Genomic DNA, 22,787 nt, shown 5'->3' on the forward strand with positions numbered 1-22,787 from the left:
TACCTGCCTTGGTTCCATTACCCTTAGTACCCTTACCCAGCAAAGATCCATCAATCTCAGTTTTGAAATTTCCAACTGACCCCCAGCCTCAACAGCTTTTTGGGGGAGAGAGTTCCAGATTCCCACTGCCCTTTGTGTGAAGAAGTGCTCCCTGACATCACCCTTGAACGGCCTGGCTCTAATTTTAAGGTGACACCCCCTTGTTCTGGACTCCCCCCACCAGAGGAAACAGTTTCTCTCGATCCACCCGATCGAATCTGTCAATCATCTTAACACCTCGATCAGATCACCCCTTAATCTTCTACACACGAGGGAATACAGCGCAGTCTATGGAACCTATCCTCATCATTTAACATTTTTCTCCCCGGTATAATTCTGGTGAATGTGCTTTTCACCCCCTCAAGGATCAATATATTGTTGAGGCCAGGATCAGATCAGCCATGATTGCTGTCGCTCAACATTCGTCGCAGTCAAGCATGTCACTTAGTCAGCCGGTTAAACATAGAAAATAGGTGCAGGAGTAGGCCATTTGGCCCGTTGAGCCTGCGCCACCTGTTATATTGATGAAACTCCATTGATACGGAGCGAGCGAATTTATTCAAAACTAATAACACCAACTGTTCCTAACCTGTGTGCTCTTTCCCAGGAATGTCAACGTAAACTGGACCACAAACTTGGACTGGATTCGTACTTACTGAAACCAATCCAACGACTAACAAAATACCAGCTATTACTGAAGGTAGGTCACAGAGGCGATACAACAGAGCTAGAGAAGGGTGCATAGCCATACTGATTATATCCTGAGATACAAAGAAACATCTCAATCTGAAGTAACATGGGAGTTGCTGGAAATACAAAGTAGGTCATAGGAACAGGAGGAGGCCATTCAGCCCCTCGAGCCTATTCCACTATTATATTAGACCATGGCTGATCTGTACCTCAGCTCCATTTATCCACCTTTGGTCCGTGTCCCTTGATACCCTTACCCAACATAAATCTACCGATCTCAGTCTTGATAATTGAGCCAGCATCCACAACCTTTTGAAGGAGTGAGTTTGAGATTTCGCCAGCCTTTGTGTGAAGAAGTGCCTCCTGATTTCACTCCTGAATGGCCTGGCTCTAATTTTAAGGTCAGACAGCCTCTGAAGAGAAAAGGCAATTGAATATTTTTGATGAAATTACCCACCCGTGGGTGTGATATCGGTCTTGTACGGTAATGCAAATCGGGCGACAGTGAATCGGCAGCCCGTGTTATAGCGCAACGATAAAGGTAATTGGGCACAGTGCAATGTTGCCTCTAATCTTTTTTTATACTGTATCAGCTAGTGTCAGCTGTGGCTCAGAAAGTTGTGGGTTCAAGTCCCATTCCAGGGACTTGAGCACATAAATCCAGGCCGACACTCCCAGTGCGGTGCTGAGGGAGTGCTGCACTGTCGGAGTTGCCGACTTTCGGATAAGACATTAAACCGAGGCCCCGTCTGCCCCCTCAGGTGGACGTAAAAGATCCCATGGCGCTATTTCGAAGAACAGGGGAGTTCTCCCCGGTGTCCTGGGGCCAATATTTATCCCTCAACAGATTATCTGGTCATTATCACATTGCTGTGTGTGGGAGCTTGCTGTGCACAAATTGCCTGCCGCGTTTCTCACATTACAACAGTGACTACACTCCAAAAGTACTTCATTGGCTGTAAAGCGCTTTGAGACATCCGGTGGTCGTGAATGGCTCTATATAAATCCAAGTCTTTCTTTCTTTACTGAGAGGACCAGGAACTCCTTTGAGCACAAACCTTTTGTCCGTGGGCAAATTTTACAACAACGACAACAACAAGAAGTACTTATAAGCATAAAAACAGTGATGCCATATTGCCCCCCATCGTCTCAAATCCTGAGACAATCAGACAAACTCTTAAAAATCATGACATCAGTTGCTCTTTTTTGGTTTATAAATCTCATTAGTGGCTTTATTTAATCTGTTAGTCACAGTGCTTACAGAAACTATATTACACATGTCTCTTGTTCGAATTTGCTGTGTCAGGTGTCCCATCAAAGTTAATGATAACATCTCGGGATCATTGTCCGATTAGGATGTGCCAATATTGGAGAGTATTTGGGAGTGGTGTTTAATGGGCGGCCAATTCACAATCGGCCGTTACACACTCCAGCCCAAGACTAATATCACCTTCTGTGTGACAGCTCAGTTAGTACTGCTCTTACCGCTGAGGCAGAAGCCTGTGGGTTCAAGCCCCCCTTGAAATCATACAGAAGAAAGACCGGTATTCATATAGCGTCTTTCTCAACCATCAGATGTCCTAAAGCACTTTACAGCAATGAAATACTTTTTTTGAAGTGTAGTCAATGTAGGAAACGCAGTCGCCAATTTGGCAAGATCCCACAAACAGCAAGAGATAATGACCGGATAATCTATTTCTAGTGATACCAAAACAAAATACTGGTGTTGCCGGAAATCTGAAATAAAACAGAAAATGCTGGAAATACTCAGCAGGTCGGGCAGCATCTGTAGAGAGAGAAACAGAGTTAACAATTCAGGTGGATGAACTTTTGTCAAAACCGGAAGAAATTAGGAATATCCCGTTAACCTTTCATCAGAACTGGAAAATGCTATCAACCTGAAACGTTAACTCTGTTTCTCGCTCTATAGATGCTGCCTGACCCGCTGAGTATTTCCAGCATTTTCTGTTTTTAGTGATGTTGGTTTAGGAATAAACATTGTTAGGACACTAGGGAGACCTGCCCCGTTCTTCTTCTAATAATGCCATGGAATATTTAACGTCCAGCTGAGAGAGCAGACGGGGCTTCAGTTTAATGTCTCATCTGAAAGGCGGCACCTCCGACAGTGCAGCACTCCCTCAGTACTGCCCCTCCGACAGTGCGGAGCTTCCTCAGTACTGCCCCTCCGACAGTGCAGCGCTCCCTCAGTACTGCCCCTCCGACAGTGCGGCACTCCCTCAGTACTGCCCCTCCGACAGTGCAGCGCTCCCTCAGTACTGCCCCTCCAACAGGGCAGCGCTCTCTCAGCACTGCACTGGGAGTGTCAGCCTAGATTTTTGTCTCAAGTGTCTGGAGTGGGACTTGAACCCACAACCTTCTGACTCAGACGAGGGAGCTGCCCACTGATCATATGCAAGAGTAACAATAACTGCACTTGGTTGAGAAGTGCTTTGGGATTTGATAAGGCACTATATAAATACACTTCTTTTTCTTTTAGTGTTAAAGTGTTTTCATTTGGAGGAGATGTTAAACTAAGATCTCCTCTCCAAGTTCAGGTGGTCTTTAGCAATCCCTTCACACTGTTCATAGCAGAGCAGAGAGTTCTGTGGCATCCTGATCAACATCCCTCTCAGCCAAGACCATCAAAAAAAATCTGCTCGCTCATCTCAGAGCTGTTTGTGCAATCTTACTGTGTGCAAAATAGCTGCACTTTATTGCATAAGAACATAAGAAATAGGAGCAGGAGCAGGAGTAGGCCATACGGCCCCTCGAGCCTGCTCCGCCATTTAATATGATCATGGCTGATCTTCGACCTCAACTCCATTTTCCCGCCTGATCCCCATATCCCTTGATTCCCTTAATATCCAAAAATCTATCAAATTCTTTCTTGAATATACTCAATGACTGAGCTTCCACAGCCCTCTGGGGTAGACAATTCCAAAGATTCACCACCCTCTGAGTGAAGAAGTTTCTCCTCATCTCAGTCCTAAACGGCCGACCCCTTATCCTTGAGACTATGACCCCTGGTTCCAGACTCCCCAGCCCCGGGGAAACACCCTCCCTGCATCTACCCTGTCAAGCCCTGTAAGAATTTTGTATGTTTCAATGAGATCATCTCTCATTCTTTTAAACTCCAGAGAATATCGGCCTTGTCTGCTCAATCTCTCCCCATAGGACAATCCCCCCCACCCCCCTCATCCGAGGACCCAATGAGAAGCACTAATGGACGTTTCCGCCAGCAGTACGCTAAAGTGCTAGAAAAATGCAACTATATTCGAATGTCTACAAGACGATGCTCTGTTGAAATATAACCAAAATGTTTAAGTGCTGAGAATAAAAGCAGTAAAATTAAACATTAAACAAAAAAGGAAGATGTTTAACATGGACAAAACCTTTTGTTGTGGTTTAAGTTTGCATGGAATTCTACTGCCCACTATTTTAACCTGTTTATTTTAATTTGATCGACTTATTTTAAATGGTTTAACGTCTCCGTTAAAATACCGGGCAGAAAAATTTCACACAGGCTCATTAAGTGTTTCTGCACTGTCAATAGCAACTGTGATTTCCACCTTTCGATAGAAAGACATTATACCCGCCCCCCCATCAAGGGCAGCTGCCCCTTCCCTTGGAAAAGACCCCATTCTTTGACCATGTTTCTGCTCCCTCCAAACCTCCTGTCCCTCCTCTGCCCCCTGCTCAGTCCGCACTGCCTTGTAAAGCGCACCAACAGAGGAACGCAAGGCTGGATTTTCAGACGGAGGCCTTTTAGGGCGCTAGTGGCGGTGGGACGATAAATTTTGCGCTGGGAAATGGTTTGCGACCGCAGCCAAAAAATTTGTTTGCTGCGCCCCCGAGTGGTTTTGTTTGTTTTATTTGTGCGACTTATCGTTATGTGAGGTGAGCAAGGTATTGGGAATGTTTTTTTCCCCCCCAGGGAGGCCTTCCTTAGGGCGCTACGAGGCAGGCTCTTCAGCAACGGATATTCACTTGCTGAGCCGGCCTCGCGCCCCGAGACGTGTGGAACGCTTCCCTTAGCGCTCCGCTCCCTCTCAGGGCGCGAGGCCGGCTCAGCAAGTGAATATCCGTTGCTGAAGAGCCTGCCTCGTAGCGCCCTAAGGAAGGCCTCCCTGGGGGGTAAAAAAACATTCCCAATACCTTGCTCACCTCACATAACGATAAGTCGCACAAATAAAACAAACAAAACCCATCGCACTTTCCCCACGCAGTCGCCCCTTCTCTCACCGTCGCCGGGACAGCTCTGACCGCCAGCTCTCTCTGGCGGCTTGGCTACAGGGCGCTACTGGGTCAGCGCGAAACACATTTTGAGATCGGGGCGATAACAGGGGGGGCGTTGCACACGGGTGCGATACTCCCGGACGGTACTGCTCCATGCCATCACAAAACCTGCAGCAAGTCTCCCAGCAGGGCACTGGAAGCTGGGACAGCTCTGACCACCAGCCCTCTTCAGCTGTAATCATTTCCTGACCCATTACTGCTCCCCCGGGGTGCAAACTAATGCACAGGCCCAACGAAAATCCAGCCCGAAGAGTAGAGATAAGTGAAACTGATAACAGCAAAGAAAGGCTTAAAGCTCATCTGCCTACTCGTTAATGGAGGTGCCAACCTTGGTAAAATTACACGAAGCTAATGCCGACTCGTCGGATTACTGACATGTTGCTGTGGAATAATTTGCAACTTGCTGTGCACCCTGGCAGGAATTGTTGAAGTTCAGTAGCAACAGCGATGGAACGCAAGAGTTACAGGAGGCGCTAACCACCATGCTGAACTTACTGAAGTCAGTTAATGACTCCATGCACCAGATTGCTATAACAGGATATAATGTAAGTACCCAGTCGGGCAGTAGGAACCTGGCACGAGCAGTCATTTGTGAAAAAGACATGCATTCATTCCAAAATCATCAAACTTTCACATTCCAGGAAAATTATGCAAAGCAAGATATCGGTGACATTATATCTGATTTAAACATTACAGTCCAGTGGGCAAACTAACTTGCCTGCACACACTGCTTCTATCAGGGTTCATCGCCAACCCCTTACACTAGTTCACCACTAACTGCTTAAAGTAATTCATTATTAACTCCGATACTAATTCATCACTACCCTCTTATACTAGTTCATCATTAATTCCTTACTAATTCATCATTAACGATTTATACTAGTTCATCACTAACTCCCTATACTAGTTCATCACTAACCACTTGTACTAATTCATCACTAACCCCTTCTACTAATTCATCATTAATGACTTATACTAGTTCATCACTAACTGGTTATACTAATTCATTATTAATTCCAATACTAATTCATCACTAATTCCTTATACTAATTCATCACTAATTCCTTATACTAGTTCATCACTAACTCCTTATACTAGTTTATCACTAACCTCTTGTACTAGTTTATCACTAACCCCTTGTGCTAGTTCATCACTAACCCCTTCTACTAATTCATCATTAACGACTTATAGTAGTTCATCACTAACTCCTTATACTCATTCATCATTAAGCACTTATACTATTCATCATTAACTCGTTATACTAGTTCATCACCAGCCCCTTTTATTAGTTCATCACTAACCCTTTATACTAGTTCATCCCTAGTCCATCATTCACTGCTTCGTGTCTTGAAGAGTGAAGATATGTCGGAGATGAATCTCTGATCTAGATTTGTTTGTCTCGCATCACTTGGCATTAGGATGTATTGGGAGTCCAGCCTTTTGTTCTGAATTGACCTCAGGCGGTTTTTCCTCCTGGCTTTTTGCCTCCCCCAGGAGATTTCACGGTTAGAGGGTGGGTTGTTCATGTTCGTGGTCGCATCATCTCTGGCTGGATGTGCTATTCCCGCTCTTCCTCTTGTATCTTTGTAAAGAGAGTGAATGGAGTAAAAGGGATGAGAGAATTAAGCACTATGGGAGCACCTTCACCACACGGACTGCAGCGGTTCAAGAAGGTGGCTCACCACCACCTTCTCAAGGGGCGATTAGGGATGGGCAATAAATGCCGGCCTTGCCAGCGACGCCCACATCCCTGAATGAATTTACAAAAAGGATATGTGAAAAGCAAAAAGTACAAGTTCTGGTAACGACAGAGTTAAATATTTGAATGCTTATACTTTTTAAATGGTTATTAATTACATTCTTTTAATAATTACACAGTAATGGCTAAAACGCAAACTCAACCCTAAATTAACCCAACGTGCCATCTTCTGATTGGCAGGGCAACCTGGAGGAATTTGGCCGGGTATTGATGCAGGGCTCGTTCAATGTCTGGATAAATCACAAGAAAGGCCCCACCAAAATGAAGGACCTCGCACGCTTCAAACCAATGCAGCGCCACCTCTTCCTTCACGAGACCGCACTCCTGTTCTGTAAGAAGCGTGAGGAACATGGAGAAGGTTACGACAAAGCACCTTCTTACAGTTTCAAACATTACTTAAAAGTAAGACAGACAATCCGACCATTTGCCATTACGGTTTTACCTTCACAGAGTGAATTCAGTGACCCCCGCGCTCCCGGCCAATCAGCTCGCTCCAAGGTCACACGCGGGTCATGGGGCAGCACTACAGCGCGGTAACCCCATAAGAATTACGAGCAGGAGAAGGCCATTCGGCCCCTCGAGTCTGTTCCGCCATTCAATACGATCATGGCTGATCTTCGATCTCAACTCCACTTTCCCGCCCGATCTCCATATCCCTTGATTCCCTTATTATCCAAATGTAAATATCATAAATACAACTAAAGTGCATTTTCAGGTCCATAGCCGAAGTTTCTGGGGTTTACATGTTGATTTTTAACACTTTGACAAGAAAGTGAGCACTGGTCTCGTTAACAGGCACACGGCAACACATTTAGAGAGTTATTCTGACCAACTTATTTTCTGTAATTGGGGTGAATGTTAATCACTGATGGATACCAGTTAAAGAGAACCAGTGTGTCCATCAAAAACAAATTCATTTTTTGGTTGTTGTTTGCTGAGGGTAAATCTGCGTGTATTATTTCTGTCTGTACATTATGAGATCCAGCCCCTGCTCCCTTCGGGGGGAAGTTCCTCGTCGGGAGCGCCGTTCCACTCAATTTACCCTCCTTTCTATTTTTGTACCGCTTCTCTTTATCCCCCCAGCCCCCCTCCCCGCTGCTTCCTCCAAGCACCCTTGACCCGTTGCACATCGGACAGGCAGGAGGCCTCTCTCCCAGCTGACCGCTGGTGACTCAATACCGGCATGTCATCTGCTATCCGGTTTAACCCCGTCAGTTCTCCCTCTCCAGAGGGATTAAACGCACTGCTGTTTCTGCAGTTGGCCAACAGGGAAGATCACCGAATGTAGGTGTCCCAGTCTGATAACCAAGGATAACATATTTTCTATGTTTCTATAGATATTTTCTATGTTTCTATAGATGAAGTCCTTACTACTAGGGGGATCAAGGGGTTTGGCGAGAAAGCAGGAATGGGGTACTGAAGTTGCATGTTCAGCCATGAACTCATTGAATGGCGGTGCAGGCTCGAAGGGCCGAATGGCCTACTCCTGCACCTATTTTCTATGTTTCTATGTTTCTATGAACATCAGTCAACATTGTGAGGTGAATCGTCACTTGCTAGCACTCTTGCCTCTGAGTCAGAAAGGCCTGGGTTCAAGCTCCACTCCACAGCCTTCAGTGTGTTTACTGAGCTGACACCTCAGGGCCCAGGAGAGGCGTGAATCTGAGGCCCAGAAGCAGCGAGGGCCCAGGGGCAGCACGGGCCAGCCCACACTGCGTGCGCGTTCGTTCTGTGCAGCAGAGCTGGTCTCCAGTTAGTCTTGGGTAATCCTTGCCACTGGACCAAGACCTAGCTCTGTCATTGTATGGTGGCTGGTGTGCAACGGCCACCACACGTTAAAAAAAATCCACGCTCAGGCATCTTCCACCCTTCACGATGTAGTTCGGGATCTGGAATATTAGGTCCTTCATTGAAACACCTGTGAACTCATCCCTTTTTGGCATGGAAGCAAGTCATCCTCTTGATGGGACTGCCTATGATGATGATGACTCCAAGTGCAGTATAACGGGAGTGCTGCACTGTCAGAGGTGCAGTCTTTCAGATGAGATGTTAAACCGAGGCCCCTTCTGCCCACTCAGGTGGATGTGAAAGATCCCATGACGCTAGTCAAAGAAGAGCAAAGGAGTTCTCCGTGGTGTCCTGCCCAGCATTTATCTCTCACCTAACACATGAGATGATCTGACCATTTATTTCATTGCTGTTTGTGGGATCTTGTTGTGCGCATTATTTGTCTACATTAGGACAGTGACTATACTGTCAAAGCTATTTCATTGGTTGTAAAGCACTTTGTCATGACATGAAAGGACCTGCATTGCAAGTCATTTTGCAATCCAATATAAATGCAATCCAGGTTGGAATTACAACCAGAACACACACAATCACAGAATGGTTACAGCACAGAAGGAGGCCATTCGGCCCGTCGAGCCCGTGCTGGCTCTCTGCAAGAGCACTTCAGCCAGTCCCACTCCCCCACCCTTTCCTCGTAGCCCTGCAATTTTTTTTCCTTCAGGTACTTATCCAACTCCATTTTGAAAGCTGTGATTGAGTCTGCCTCCACCACCCTCTCAGGCAGTGCATTCCAGATCCTAACCACTCGCTGCGTGAAAATGTTTTTCCTCATGTCACCTTTGGTTCTTCTGCCAATCACCTTAAATCTGTGTCCTCTGGTTCTTGACCCTTCCGCCAATGGGAACAATTTCTCTCGATCTACTCTCTCCAGATCCCTCATGATTTTGAACACCTCGATCAAATCTCCTTTCAACCTTCTCTGCTCCAAGGAGAACAACCCCAGCTTCTCCAGTCTATCCACGTAACTGAACTCCCTCATCCCTGGAATCATTCTCGTAAATCTTTTCTGCACCCTCTCTAAGGCCTTCACATCCTTCCTAAAGTGCGGTGCCCAGAATTGGGCACAATACTCCAGTTGAGGCCGAACCAGTGTTTTATACAGGTTCATCATAACTTCCTTGTTTTTGTACTCTATCAAAAACGCACTTTCCTGCGTTAAATTTCATCTGCCACGTGTCCGCCCATTTCACCGCGGTCAGTACAGTGGGATTGAAGGGAGCTAGGAAGGGAATGATTCACATTAAGAAAACTAACGCAGCTTAATGGTCGTGATTCAGGGTGATGGCCCATTAGCCCTTTGCATTTGAGTCTTGCCATTGTTTACATGCTGTGGTTCTTTTTCAAAGATATTCTACATAAATCCAGTGCTGCAAGATCAGAGCAGTATAACAAAGTTTCTTGCACTTCATTTGCCAGATGAGCGCTGTCGGGATCACTGAGAATGTTAAAGGGGATATCAGGAAGTTTGAAGTCTGGTATAGTGGACGGGAGGAAGTGTATCTCATCCAAGTAAGTCCAGAATGAATGGAATATGTTTGAAGGATTTGACTTGCTTTTAACTGCGGAACTCAGCGAACTGACTTCTTTTACAGATATATTCATTCTTGGGATGCGGGCGTCGCTGGCAAGGCCGGCATTTATTGCCCATCCCTAATTGCCCTTGAGAAGGTGGTGGTGAGCCGCCTTCTTGAATCGCTGCAGTCCGTGTGAGTGGGCAAAAATTTGGCAGATGAAGTATAATGTTGGAAAGTGTGGCAGAAAAAAATCAAAGAGCAAGCTATTATTTAAATGGAGAAAGATTGCAATGTATCACAGTACAGCGGGACCTGGGGGTACTTGTGCATGAAACACAAGGTTAGTATGCAGGTACAGCAAGTGATCAGGAAGGCCAATGGTATCTTGGCCTTTATTGCAAAGGGGATGGAGTATAAAAGCAGGGAAGTCTTACTATAGTTATACAAGGTATTAGTGAGGCCACACCTGGAATACTGTGTGCAGTTTTGGTTTCCATATTTACGAAAGGATACACTTGCTTTGAAGGCAGTTCAGAGAAGGTTCACTAGGTTGATTCCGGGGATGAGGCGGTTGACTTATGAGGAAAGTATGAGTAGGTTGGGCCTCTACTCACTTGAATTCAGAAGAATGAGAGGCGATCTTATCAAAATATATAAGATTATGAGGGGGCTTGACAAGGTGGATGCAGAGAGGATGTTTCCACTGACGGAGACTAGAACTAGAGGGCATGATCTTAGAATAAGGGGCCGCCCATTTAAAACAGAGATGAGGAGAAATTTCTTCTCTGAGGGTTGTAAATCTTTGGAATTCGCTGCCTCAGAGAGCTGTGAAAGCTGGGATATTGAATAAATTTAAGACAGAAATAGACAGTTTTTTAAACGATAAGGGTTTATGGAGAGTGGGTGGGGAAGTGGAGCTGAGTCCATGATCGGATCAGCCATGATCTTATTGAATGGCGGAGCAGGCTCGAGGAGCCGTACGGCCTACTCCTGTTCTTATTTCTTATGTTCTTATGTTGTGAAGGTGCTCCCACAGTGCTGTTAGGGAGGGAGTTCCAGGATTGTGACCCAGCGACAATGAAGGAACAGCCGATATATTTCCAAGTCAGGATGGTGTGTGACTTGGAGGGGAACGTGGAGGTGGTGGTGTTCCCATGCGCCTGCTGCCCTTGTCCTCTAGGCGGTAGAGATCGCGGGGGTTGCTGTCGAAGCGGCCTTGGCAAGTTGCTGACATCGATCTTACATTTAGATCCATGTACAGCCTTTGGAGGAAATAGTAACTGAGCTACAGTAAATTAGAACTCAGTTTGAGCAAGAGGATCCAGCCGGTCTTGTCTCGTCCTTGGCCATTAGGGGCTGGATTCTGAAGTGAATCTCTAACTTGTTTTCATCATTGTTGCTCACACTGGCTGTGCCCTTCTTGTATACTCCCACCGTAACTATAGCCGGGAGAAGCAGAATATCTGCAAATCGGACCAGGCCCAGGCCTTGCCTCAGAATGGTCAGAGCTTCTATCCGCCCCAAACACGGCCAGCAGCATTGGACAGGGTGAGGCGAGGGAGAGTGACTCCCTTCTCTTGGGAGGTCCTGCATCCCGGTCTCTCGGTAACCAGTGGGCCCTCGGCAGCTGGCAGTCCTGGTTCCACCAGACGTACCGCCCCACTGAATGGCAGAAGTGGGCACCAGCAAGTGGCCTGGACACTCCAAGAGCGGGCAATTTTTCTTAAAAAAATTGTAGCTCCTTTACAAAGCGGGGTAGGAAGAAGGGGCACTAATTCCTTGCGTGTGGAGGGGCACGCGAATGTGCTGAGGCACTCCTTCCCCAGACCTAGCAGAATGCAGCCTCCTTCGTGTGTCGGGGGGAGGGGGGGGGTGCAGATACCCCAGCTTGTACCCCCCAGCGGCACAGGCACTCGCCATGGATATGCAAAGTGGGGAATGTTCTCCTGACCCCGGGGTCATTGGCAGAGGTTGGCAGTGGGTATATCTAGGCACTCTAGCTTGGACCCTTGGATTCTCAGGGTCTGTGTGTTAAAATCGAGACCTGATCCTCGAGATGCACCCTGCAGATATCACACCGTATCGAATGAACATTTCTCGCTACCAGAGCCGGAATAGCTGCAGCTTCTTAATTTATGTTTTCACAAATAAACCCAGTGTTCCGATCTTTTAACATAAATTCTCGGGATGTGGGCATCACTGGCAAGGCCGATGTTTATTGGCCATCTCGAGTTGCTCTGAGAAGGTGGAGATGGGACTTGTTCTCAAACCGCTGCTATCTGTGTGATGTCCTTTGCAGGGGTTTGGATGCAACTGAGTGTCTTGCTGGGCCATTTCAGAGGGCAGTTTAAAATCAAGCCCACACCTGGAATACTGCGTACAGTTTTGGTTTCCATATTTACGAAAGGAGATACTTGCTTTGGAGGCAGTTCAGAGAAGGTTCACAAGGTTGATTCCGGGAATGAGGGGGTTGACTTATGAGGGAAGGTTGAGTAGGTTGGGCCTCTACTCATTGGAATTCAGAAGAATGAGAGGTGATCTTATCGAAATGTATAAGATTATTAGGGGACTTGACAAGGTGGATGCGGAGAGGATGTTTCCACTGATAAGGGAGAATAGAACTAGGGGACATAATCTTAGAATAAGGGGCCGCCCATTTAAAACTGAGATGAGGAGGTATTTCTTCTCTGAGGGTTGTAAATCTATGGAATTTGCTGCCTCAGAGAGCTGTGGAAGCTGGGTCATGAATAAATTTAAGACAGAGATAGCTTCTTAACTGATAAGGGAATAAGGAGCTATAGGGAGCGGCCGGGGAAGTGGAGCTGAGTCTTATGATTGGATCAACCATGATCGTATTAAATGGTGGAGCAGCCTTGCGGGGCCATATGGCCTACTCCTGCTCCTATTTCTCATGTTCCTATGTTCAACCACATTGCTGTGGGTCTGGAGTCACATATCGGCCCAGACCGGGTAAGGGCGGCAGATTTCCTTCCCTAAAGAACATTAGTGAACCAGATGGGTTTTTATGACAATCCGATGGTTTCATGGTCACCATCACTGATACTAGCTTTTTATTTTCAGATTTTTATGAACTGAATTCAAATTCTCAAACTGCAGAAGGATTATAAACTCACGTTCTCAGGATGATTAGTCCAGTAACATAACTACTGCTAAGGGTACGGTAGCACAGTGGTAATGTTACTGGACCAGTAATCCAGAGGCCTGGGGTAATGATCCAGAGACATGAGTTCAAATCCCACCACCGCAGCTCGGGAATTCACTTAGTTAAATAAATTGTGAATAAATAAAAAAACAGTATCAGTAATGGTGACCATGAAACTACTGGATTGTTGTAAAAACCCATCTGTTTCACTAATGCCCTTTCGGGAAGGAACTCTGCTGTCCTTACCCGGTCTGGCCTATATGTGACTCCAGACCCACAGCAATGTGGTTGACTCTTAACTGCCATTCTAAAATGGTGGCTCACCACCACCTTCTCAAGGGGTAATTAAAGATGTACAATAAATACCAGCAACGTCCGCATCCCAGGAATGAATAATAAAAGCCACTACCATACTCGATTGTAGCTGGCCGTCTGACCTGAGCATTTATTTCAAGAATGCAGAGGAACTACATACATACAATTTTATTTTTAAGCAGTAGAATGAGGCATCAGCCTGGAAATCCTGAGATCCACCCTCGGGGGTAGGAAGTGTGACAGAGTCTCACTACGGCCACCAGCTGACCCTGTTCCAAATCCCAGCGACCGGGTTGATAACATAGCAGGGACTGTTTGCTGTGCCCTCGTTGGCACAACAAGGTGCACCCTCATGCAGGGGTGTTGGGACTCAGAGCGACATTCCACACCCCCACACCCCCACTCTGTGAGGGTGCGAACGAGGCCGGGATTGGGCTGGAGGAAAAACATGAACATTGTTTTAATCCCCTCTGCAATCAGTGGGCAGAGGGGCCACTGAGAAACATCACCCTCTGTGATCACGGCCCCAATTACAAGTTCAAACCCGTGTGAGAATCAATTGCAGTGTGTGAGAACGTGTTATTTGACATGTCGGCAGTCAAGATCTCAGCAAACAAAGGCTTTGCCACGGGAGAACAAGGTTGAAAGTATTTACCCTGTGCAGACCGATATTCTCTGTGTGTTCTCAGGCTCCAACACTGGATGTGAAGATGGCCTGGTTAAGTGAGATGAGGAAAGTGCTAACAAATCAACAGAGTCTCCTCCGAGGTACTTCGCTGCTTTGCGCTGACGCTGGGTTCTAGAAAGTTCTTTCATTGTGATGTTGAAAAGTGAAGACGAGGTTAGGCACTTCTACTGACTGCGCAATGGAGTGAGACAACCTCGCGATGGAGTCACAATTCCTGCCTTGCCAAGTTCCGGTGATTCCAGAGATGAGGGAGTTGACTTATGAGGAAAGGTTGAGGAGGTTGGGCCTCTACTCATTGGAATTCAGAAGAATGAGAGGTGATCTTATCGAAACGTATATTATGAAGGGGCTTGACAAAGTGGATACAGAGATGATGTTTCCACCGATCTTGGAATAAGGGGCCACCCATTTAAAACTGAGATGAGGATGAATTTCTTCTCTCTGAGGGTTGTAAATCTGTGGAATTCGCTGCCTCAGAGAGCTGTGGAAGCTGGGTCATTGAATAAATTTAAGACAGAGCTAGCTTCTTAACTGATAAGGGAATAAGGAGCTATAGGAAGCGGCTGGGGAAGTGGAGCTGAGTCCATGATCAGATCAGCCATGATCGTATTAAATGGCAGAGCAGGCTCGAGGGGCCGTATGGCCTACTCCTGCTCCTATTTCTTATGTTCTCAATTGGCAGCAGCTACGCACACAGTGCAAAGCTGTACTTTTCAGGTCGACGTTGGTTCAGGGCTGGCTGGTCATTTGAAATCAGGTTTTGAACCTTCTTGCCTCAGACCCATGAGCAAATTTGCAAAGGGTAAATATGATCAGAGAGTTAAACATGTGGCTCAAAGTCAGGTGTGGGAGAAATGGGTTTCAGTTCGTGGGGCACTGGCACCAGTACTGGGGTAAGAGGGAGCTGTTCCGATGGTACGGACTTCACTTGAACCGTGCTGGGACTAGGGTCCTGGCGAATCAAATAACTAGGGCTGCAGAGAGGGCTTTAAACATATTGGGGTAGGGGGAGGGGGGGGTTCAGCTGAGCGGAAATTTAAAAAGTCAAAGAGCAGGGTAGCACTGGGGGAAATGACAACCAGAGTGGACCAGGAAGGGACAAAATGTATAAACATAAAGGTGAATCAGAAAGTCGGGTCAAAACCAAGAAAAATTGTAAAAAAAACTAAATTAAAAACCCTTTATCTGACTGCTCGCAGCATTCGTAATAAAATAGATGAGTTGATGGCATGAATAGATATAAATGGGTATGATCTGATAGCCACTACAGAGACATGGTTGCAAGGTGACCAAGGCTGGGAACTAAATATTCAGGGGTATTTGACAATTCAGGAGGACAGACAGAAAGGAAAAAGAGGTGGGGTAGCACTGTTAATAAAGGATGAGATCAATGCATTAGTGAGAAACGATATTGGCTCAGAAGATCAAGATGTAGAATCAGTTTGTGTGAAGTAAGGAATAATAAGGGGAAGAAGTCATTGGTGGGCGTAGTCTATAGGCCCCCTAACAGTAGCTAACACTGTTGGACGGAGTATAAATCAGGAAATTATGGAGGCTTGTAAAAAAGGTACGGCAGCAATCATGGGCGATTTTAATCTTTATATTGATTGAGCAAATCAAATTGGCCAGGGTTGCCTTGAGGAAGAGTTCATAGAGTGTATCCAGGATAGTTTCCTTGAACAGTATGTTGCAGAACCAACCAAGGAGCAAGCTATCTTAGATCTGGTACTGTGTAATGAGACAGGTTTAATAAATGATCCCCTCGTAAAGGATCCTCTAGGAACGAGTGACCATAACATGGTTGAATTTCAAATTCAGTTGGAGGGTGAGAAAGTTGGTTCTCAAACCAGTGTTCTGAGCTTAAATAAAGGAGACTACAAAGATATGAGGGCAGAGTTGGCTAAAGTGGACTGGGAAAATAGACTAAAGTGTGGGACGGTTGATGAGCAGTGGCAGACATTTAAGGAGATATTTCATAACTCTCAACAAAGATATATCCCATTGAGAAGGAAAGACTTTAAGAGAAAGGATAACCATCTATAGCTAACTAAGGAAATAAAGGATGGCATTAAATTGAAAACAAGGGCATACAATGTGGCCAAGACTAGTGGGAGGCCAGAAGATTGGGAAACTTTTAAAAACCAGCAAAAGAATGACTAAATAAATAATAAAGAGCGGGAAGATAGATTATGAGAGTAAACTAGCAAGAAATATAAAAACAGATAGTAAGAGTTTCTATAGGTATATAAAAAGGAAGAGAGTGGCGAAAGTAAACGGTCCCTTAGAGGATGAAACTGGGGAATTAATAATGGGGAACATGGAAATGGCAGAAACTTAGAACAAATATTTTGTATCGGTCTTCACGGAAGAAGACACTAAAAACATTGGCGATGGCAGGGCTGATGTGTTCTGGGTGGGTGGCCAGCCTCCAGCGCCCCGCGGCGATCCTCGGGTTGGGTTTAGTGGCGGCGCGGAGCAGCACCGCTCGGAAGAGCTGCGCCCGGTGTGCAACGTCCCCGGTCGTGACACCGGCGCGAGTTTGTGTTCCTTCCTGACCCGTCCGCCCCGCAGCGCACCCCGCAGTGACCGCCCGGGAAATCAGGGCTGTCCCACCATCCCGTTGGTAGACAGGTGAGGAATGGACTCCTGAGGTAAGTGCGATTGTTTGTTCTTTTAATGTTTTTAGCAATTTGTGTTGTGGTGGGGTGGGCTATGTTTTGGGAATGTTTCTATGGATTTTTTTAGGTTTCTCCCCCTCCCGCCCACCCTCCCCAGGCATCTCTGGGTGTGCTCCCGGCCCGGCTCTGTAGCTCGGGAGTTTCCCACGGTAACGCTCCACGAGGGGTGTGCAACGCCTCCCTTAGCGTTGGGCCCCCTGACTCAGGGCTCAGCTGCCTAAACTTACCGACTGAGGCGCAAACTGTTCCCGGGCGCTAACTTTACTGCCGCCATTACTGCCCCGAAAACATCAACGCCAAAAATCCAGCCCGAAGACTTGCCTTTCTATATAGTGTCTTACTTAACCTCAGGATGTTCCAAAACGCTTCACAGCCAATTAAGTACTTTTTTGACGTGTATTCACTGTTGTAATGTAGGATGTTGGGAGTCAGATGGAATTTTCAGAACTGATGGTTAAGGGAATGAAGGGATATGGAGCATCAGGGTGAGAAAATAGAGTTGTGGTGCAGATCTGCCCTGATTGAATTGAATAGACTCCAAGAATCTTAAAATGGTTACAGCACAGAAGGAGGCTATTCGGCCCGTCGAGCCCGTGCCGGCTCTCTGCAAGAGCACCTCAGCCAGTCCCACTCCCCCAGCCTTTCTCAGTAGCCCTGGAGGTGTTAAAAATTATCAGGGGTTATTGATAGAGTAAATAAGAAGAAACTGTTTCCAGTGGCAGGAGGGTAACCATAGGATGCAGATTTAGGATAATTGACAAAAGAACCAGAGGGGGGCGATGAGGAAACATTTTTCACACAGCGAGTTGTTGTGATCGTGAACATGCTGCCTGAAAGGATGGTGGGAGCAGATTCAATAGTAATTTTCAAAAGGGGATTCGATTAATATTTGAAGGGGAAGAATAGCAGGGCTCTGGAGAAAGAGCAGGGGGAGTGGGACTAATTGGATCGGTCTACCATAGAGACGACACAGACACGATGGGCCGAATGGCCTCCTTTGCTGTGTCATTCTATGATTCTCTGAACCTGTCAGAAGTATGAAAATGTAAACAGTACACAACCAAAAATGTGAGATCTGGGCAGAGGGCCCTTCCGTGACAGACGCAGGGCTGGATTTTTGGCGATGATGATTTTGGGCCGGTAATGGCGACGGGGCGGAAAAGTTAGCGCCCGGGAACAGTTTGTGCCTCAGTGGGTAAGTTTGGGCAGCTGGGCCCTGAGTCAGGGGGCGCAGCGCTAAGGGAGGCGTTGTACACCTCTCGTGGGGCGTTACCGTGGGAAACTCCCGAGCTAAAGAGCCGGGTCGGGAGCACTCCCAGAGACGCCTGGGAGGGTGGGGGGAAATAAAAACCTGTAAAGCCCAAAAACCAATCACAAAAAAAATTTAAAAAGCAAACAATCGCATTTACCTCAGGAGTCCATTCCTCACCTGTCCACCGACGGGATGGTGGGACCGCCCTGATTTCCCGGGCGGTTGCTGCGGGGCGCGCTGTGGGGCGGACAAGTCGGACAGGAGCACAAACTCGTGCTGGTGTCGCGACCGGGGGCGTTGCACACCGGGCGCAGCTCTTCCGAGCGGTGCTGCTCCGCACCGCCACTAAACCGGACCCGAGGATCGCCGCGGGGCGCTGGAGGCTGACCGTCCACCCAGAACATCTCGCCCCGTCATCACCGCCGCTCCGGGGCGGAAAATGGACCGCAGAGGGCCGGGAAATCCAGCCCCTCGGACTTTTGTCAAACAGATTTTCTTTCAGTGTTCTCACCCCCCCCAATTTCATAAAAGGACAGATTTGGCCAGGCATGTCTGTGCCTCTGGTGGGGGGAGTCCGGAACAAGGGGGCATTACTGTTATAATTAGAGCCAGGCCGTTCAGGTATAATGTCAGGAAGCACGTCTTCACACAAAGGGCACTGGACAACTGGAACTCTCTTCCCCCCCCCAAAAAGCTGTTGAGGCTGGGGGTCAATTGAAAATGTCAAAACTGAGATCGATAGATTTTCATTAGGCAAGGCTATTAATGGTTATGGAACCAAGGCGGGTAGATGGAGCTAAGATACAGGGTATTAAGGGTTATGGAACCAAGGCGGGTAGATGGAGCTAAGATACAGATCAGCCGTGATCTAATTGAATGGCAGAACAGGCTCGAGGGGCTGAATGGCTTCCTCCTGCTTCTACGCTACTTCTTCAAATGGAGCTATCTGCTGTCATCCCATCTCTCTTATCCTTTTACAATCTTCTTTCTTAAATACCAATTCCCTTTTAAATGATGTTCCAGTGACTGAGTCAATAGCCATTTGTGGTGAAGCATTTCACCTCCACTTATTTGGGGCCATTTATTTTATTGGAGACTGATTGAAAGCAGATATACAGCCAGACCCTGGGTTACAGCAATGCCTGATAAATCTCTCACTGTGCCTCTCTTTCACAGACGACAGCCATTCTCATCATCATCTTACAGATCAGATTCTTCTGTCCCCAGGGTAAGTGTTAAAATAGTCCATAAACTCTGATGGCAGACGCTGTGTTTGCCGTGCAAAGGAATGAAATAGATCTAATCAATTTTGCATTAGCTTTGTGCAATCTGAGAGATACGGCTCATGCAGTTCCAGAGACCTGAGCAGTTCTTAAGTGTGAAAGCTAATGTACGGCTATGGAATTCCGTTGTTATCCCATCTAAGGTCATTTTCTGATTGATTTTTTTTTCCCCTACAGGAAACAGAAGAGGGCCTCTTTGAGTTCGGAGGAAAATGACTCTGACCTCACAAGTCCTGTGGTTTTAGAAAACTTCCCCCTCTCATCGCATCATCACTCAACCCGGAAAGGTATTGCGGACTGCCCAGTCTCATAGCTCTGCTCTTAAAGGAGCAGGCAGCTTTTACTGTATCGGGCTGCAGGGTCAGCCGTGGTTCGGTGGGTAGCACTCTCACCTCAGAGCCAGAAGGTTGTGGGTTCAAATCCGCACTCCAGAGACTTGAGCACAACAAGCTAGGCTGATGCTCCCAGTGCACTGCCGAGGGAGTGCTGCACTGTCGGAGGTGCCATCTTTCAGATGTAAGGTTAAGCTGAGGTCTGCCCCCCTCAGGTGGATGTAAGAGATCCCACGGCACTATTTCAAAGAAGAGCGGGGGAATTATCCCCGATGTCCTGCCCAATATTTATCCCTCAATCAACATTAAAAAAAACAGATTATCTGCTCTATATCACATTGCTGTTTGTGGACATATTGCTGCCGCGTTTCCCACATTACAACAGCGACTGCACACCAAAAGTACTTCATTGGCTGTAAAGCACTTTAATTAAATAAAAAGCTAGTATCAGTAATGGTGATCATGAAACTACCGGATTGTTGTAGGCAGTTTTTACTGTAACAGGCTGCAGGGTCGGCAATGGCTCAGTGGGCAGCACTCTCGCCTGAGTCAGAAGGTTGTGAGTTCAAATCCCACTCCGGGGACTTGAGCATACAAATTTAGGCCGACATCCCCAGTGCAATGTGGAGAGAGTGCCGCACTGTCGGAGGTGTCGTCTTTTGGATGAGACGTTAAACCGAGGCCCTGTCTGCCCTCTCCGTTGGATGTAAAAGATCCCATGGCACTATATCAGAGAAGAGCAGGGGAGTTCTCCCTAGTGTCCTGGGGCCAATATTTATCCCTTAAGCAACATAACAAAAAAACAGATTATCTGGTCATTATCTTAGTGCTGTTTCTGGGAGCTTGCTGTGCGCAATTCTCTGCTGTGTTTCCTACATTAGCTCAGTGGTTGTTTGGGATGTCCGATGGTCATGAAAGGCGCCGTATAAATGCAAGTCTTTTAGATCCACACACAGTCAAATGCAGATATTTCTAATCAGGATGTATAATCATCTTTAAGTGAAGCTTTGCTTGTGTACTTTTCAGGCTATCTGATTTCTTGTAACTGCCTGCTCTGTGCGATAAAGTTGCATGGTGTCAGCTTCAGAAACTCCTTTCGCATAACTCGCTCTCGCTTCCTTTTACTTAGAATTTTGAATAAAGCGAATGACTCAAGGATAAGGTGAAGTGGCACCATTACTGGCTATGTCATTGCACATGTCTATTTATAATTTTGGCGATGGGTCCAGTAGTGATAGTGGTAATACTAGTATTGCTAGTAATATTACTGGTAGTCCCAGTGAGAGTAGTGGTGTATGGCACCCTTGTGCTCGAGGATGATGGTTTCTATAACGAAGGGAGGATAAGGTCATGGTTTTGAGAGGAAGTTCTGAGGCTGAAGTGATGTTTTCTGCACTGTAAATTTAGCCCCACAGAGCAGGCAGTTCCAAGAACCCGGTCCGCCAGAAAACGGCACCACCAATGAAGCTTTGTTCAAAGATGATTAAATACTCATGAAAACATAGAAAATAGGTGCAGGAGTAGGCAATTCGGCCCTTCGAGCCCGCACCACCATTCAATAAGATCATGGCTCATCATTCCCTCAGTACCCCATTCCTGCTTTCTCTCCATATCCCTTGATCCCCTGAGCCGTAAGGGCCATATCTAACTCCCTCTTGAATATATCCAATGAACTGGCATTAACAACTCTCTGCGGCAGGGAATTCCACAGGTTAACAACTCTCTGCGTGAAGAAGTTTCTCCTCATCTCAGTCCTAAATGGCTTACCCCTTATCCGTAGACTATGTCCCCTGGTTCTGGACTTCCCCAACATCGGGAACATTCTTCCTGCATCTAACCTGTCCAGTCCCGTCAGAATTTTATATGTTTCTATGAGATCCCCTCTCATCCTTCTAAACTCCTGTGAATACAGGCCCAGTCGATCCAGTCTCTCCTCGTATGTCAGTCCCGCCATCCCGGGAATCAGTCTGGTGAACCTTCGCTGCACTCCCTCAATAGCAAGAACGACCTTCCTCAGATTCGGAAACCAAAACTGAACACAATATTCCAGGTGAGATCACACTAAGGCCCTGTACAACTGCAGTAAGACCTCCCTGCTCCTATACTCAAATCCCCTAGCTATGAAGGCCAACATACCATTTGCCGCCTTCACCGCCTGCTGTACCTGCATGCCAACTTTCAATGACTGATGCACCATGATGTGATATCTTCACAGAACACACACACACAGCTCTTAAGATGTCCGGAAGCTGCCTGTCTGTTTATTATAACTCTGCAGCTGCAGTACACAACACGTCCACATCCACAGTATGGAGCGACAATCATTACAAGCTTCGAGCACTTACAGACATCACACTTCTCCCTCCTTAATGAAAAAACCATCATAACAAACATCATAAATAACTTTATTTTTATACATATTTACAAATTTAACTTTACGACTTGTTTTCTGTTTCGAAGAGAATACCTTCACTCTCGAACAGAACCTTCCAAACTTGGTGTTGATTTCACACTCATTTGAGGCTCATCCTGAGGAACATTTTCCTCCATGGAATTTCCTTGATTTTCATTTGCACTCACTCTAACTTCAGGCTCTTTGTTTCCCTGACTTGGACTCCGACTTTCATTCTGATTCTCTCCTGGATTTGTTTCCAGCACATTGGATTTAGGATATTGGTATATCAAAACTATCTGATGAGTTAGAAATAATTGAATCATTCACACCTTCAACTCCTTCCATGTCTGTAGGTAAAATATGATCAATATGGACAAACCTAACCTGTCCATTATCAAACATCTTTACCAAATATGTGCGAGGATCACATATCTTCTCCACTCTTCCAGGTAACCACTTTAACCATTTATGGTGATGGTTCTTCACTTTCACCTTCTGGTTTAATTTCACTCCTCTCTCTTTTAGTCTCCCTTGA

The 22,787-nt window shown here is 46.5% G+C and overlaps 1 protein-coding gene across 4 annotated transcripts in view; it reads left to right on the forward strand.

Annotated features, from left to right (window-relative positions):
• The window catches only part of mcf2a (MCF.2 cell line derived transforming sequence a), a 199,988-nt gene that overhangs the window by 154,902 nt on the left and 22,299 nt on the right, over positions 1 to 22,787 (forward strand). For all 4 annotated transcript variants that reach the window (XM_070882895.1, XM_070882893.1, XM_070882896.1 and 1 more), the window contains 7 exons: positions 647 to 739; positions 5,445 to 5,570; positions 6,965 to 7,186; positions 10,049 to 10,141; positions 14,314 to 14,392; positions 19,419 to 19,470; positions 19,703 to 19,812. In XM_070882895.1, the coding sequence (XP_070738996.1) occupies positions 647 to 739; positions 5,445 to 5,570; positions 6,965 to 7,186; positions 10,049 to 10,141; positions 14,314 to 14,392; positions 19,419 to 19,470; positions 19,703 to 19,812 (775 nt within the window). The remainder of the gene's footprint in view (positions 1 to 646; positions 740 to 5,444; positions 5,571 to 6,964; positions 7,187 to 10,048; positions 10,142 to 14,313; positions 14,393 to 19,418; positions 19,471 to 19,702; positions 19,813 to 22,787) is intronic.

This window comes from Pristiophorus japonicus, chromosome 6 (genome assembly GCF_044704955.1).
Source record: "Pristiophorus japonicus isolate sPriJap1 chromosome 6, sPriJap1.hap1, whole genome shotgun sequence".
In the NCBI taxonomy this organism is placed as follows: domain Eukaryota; kingdom Metazoa; phylum Chordata; class Chondrichthyes; family Pristiophoridae; genus Pristiophorus; species Pristiophorus japonicus.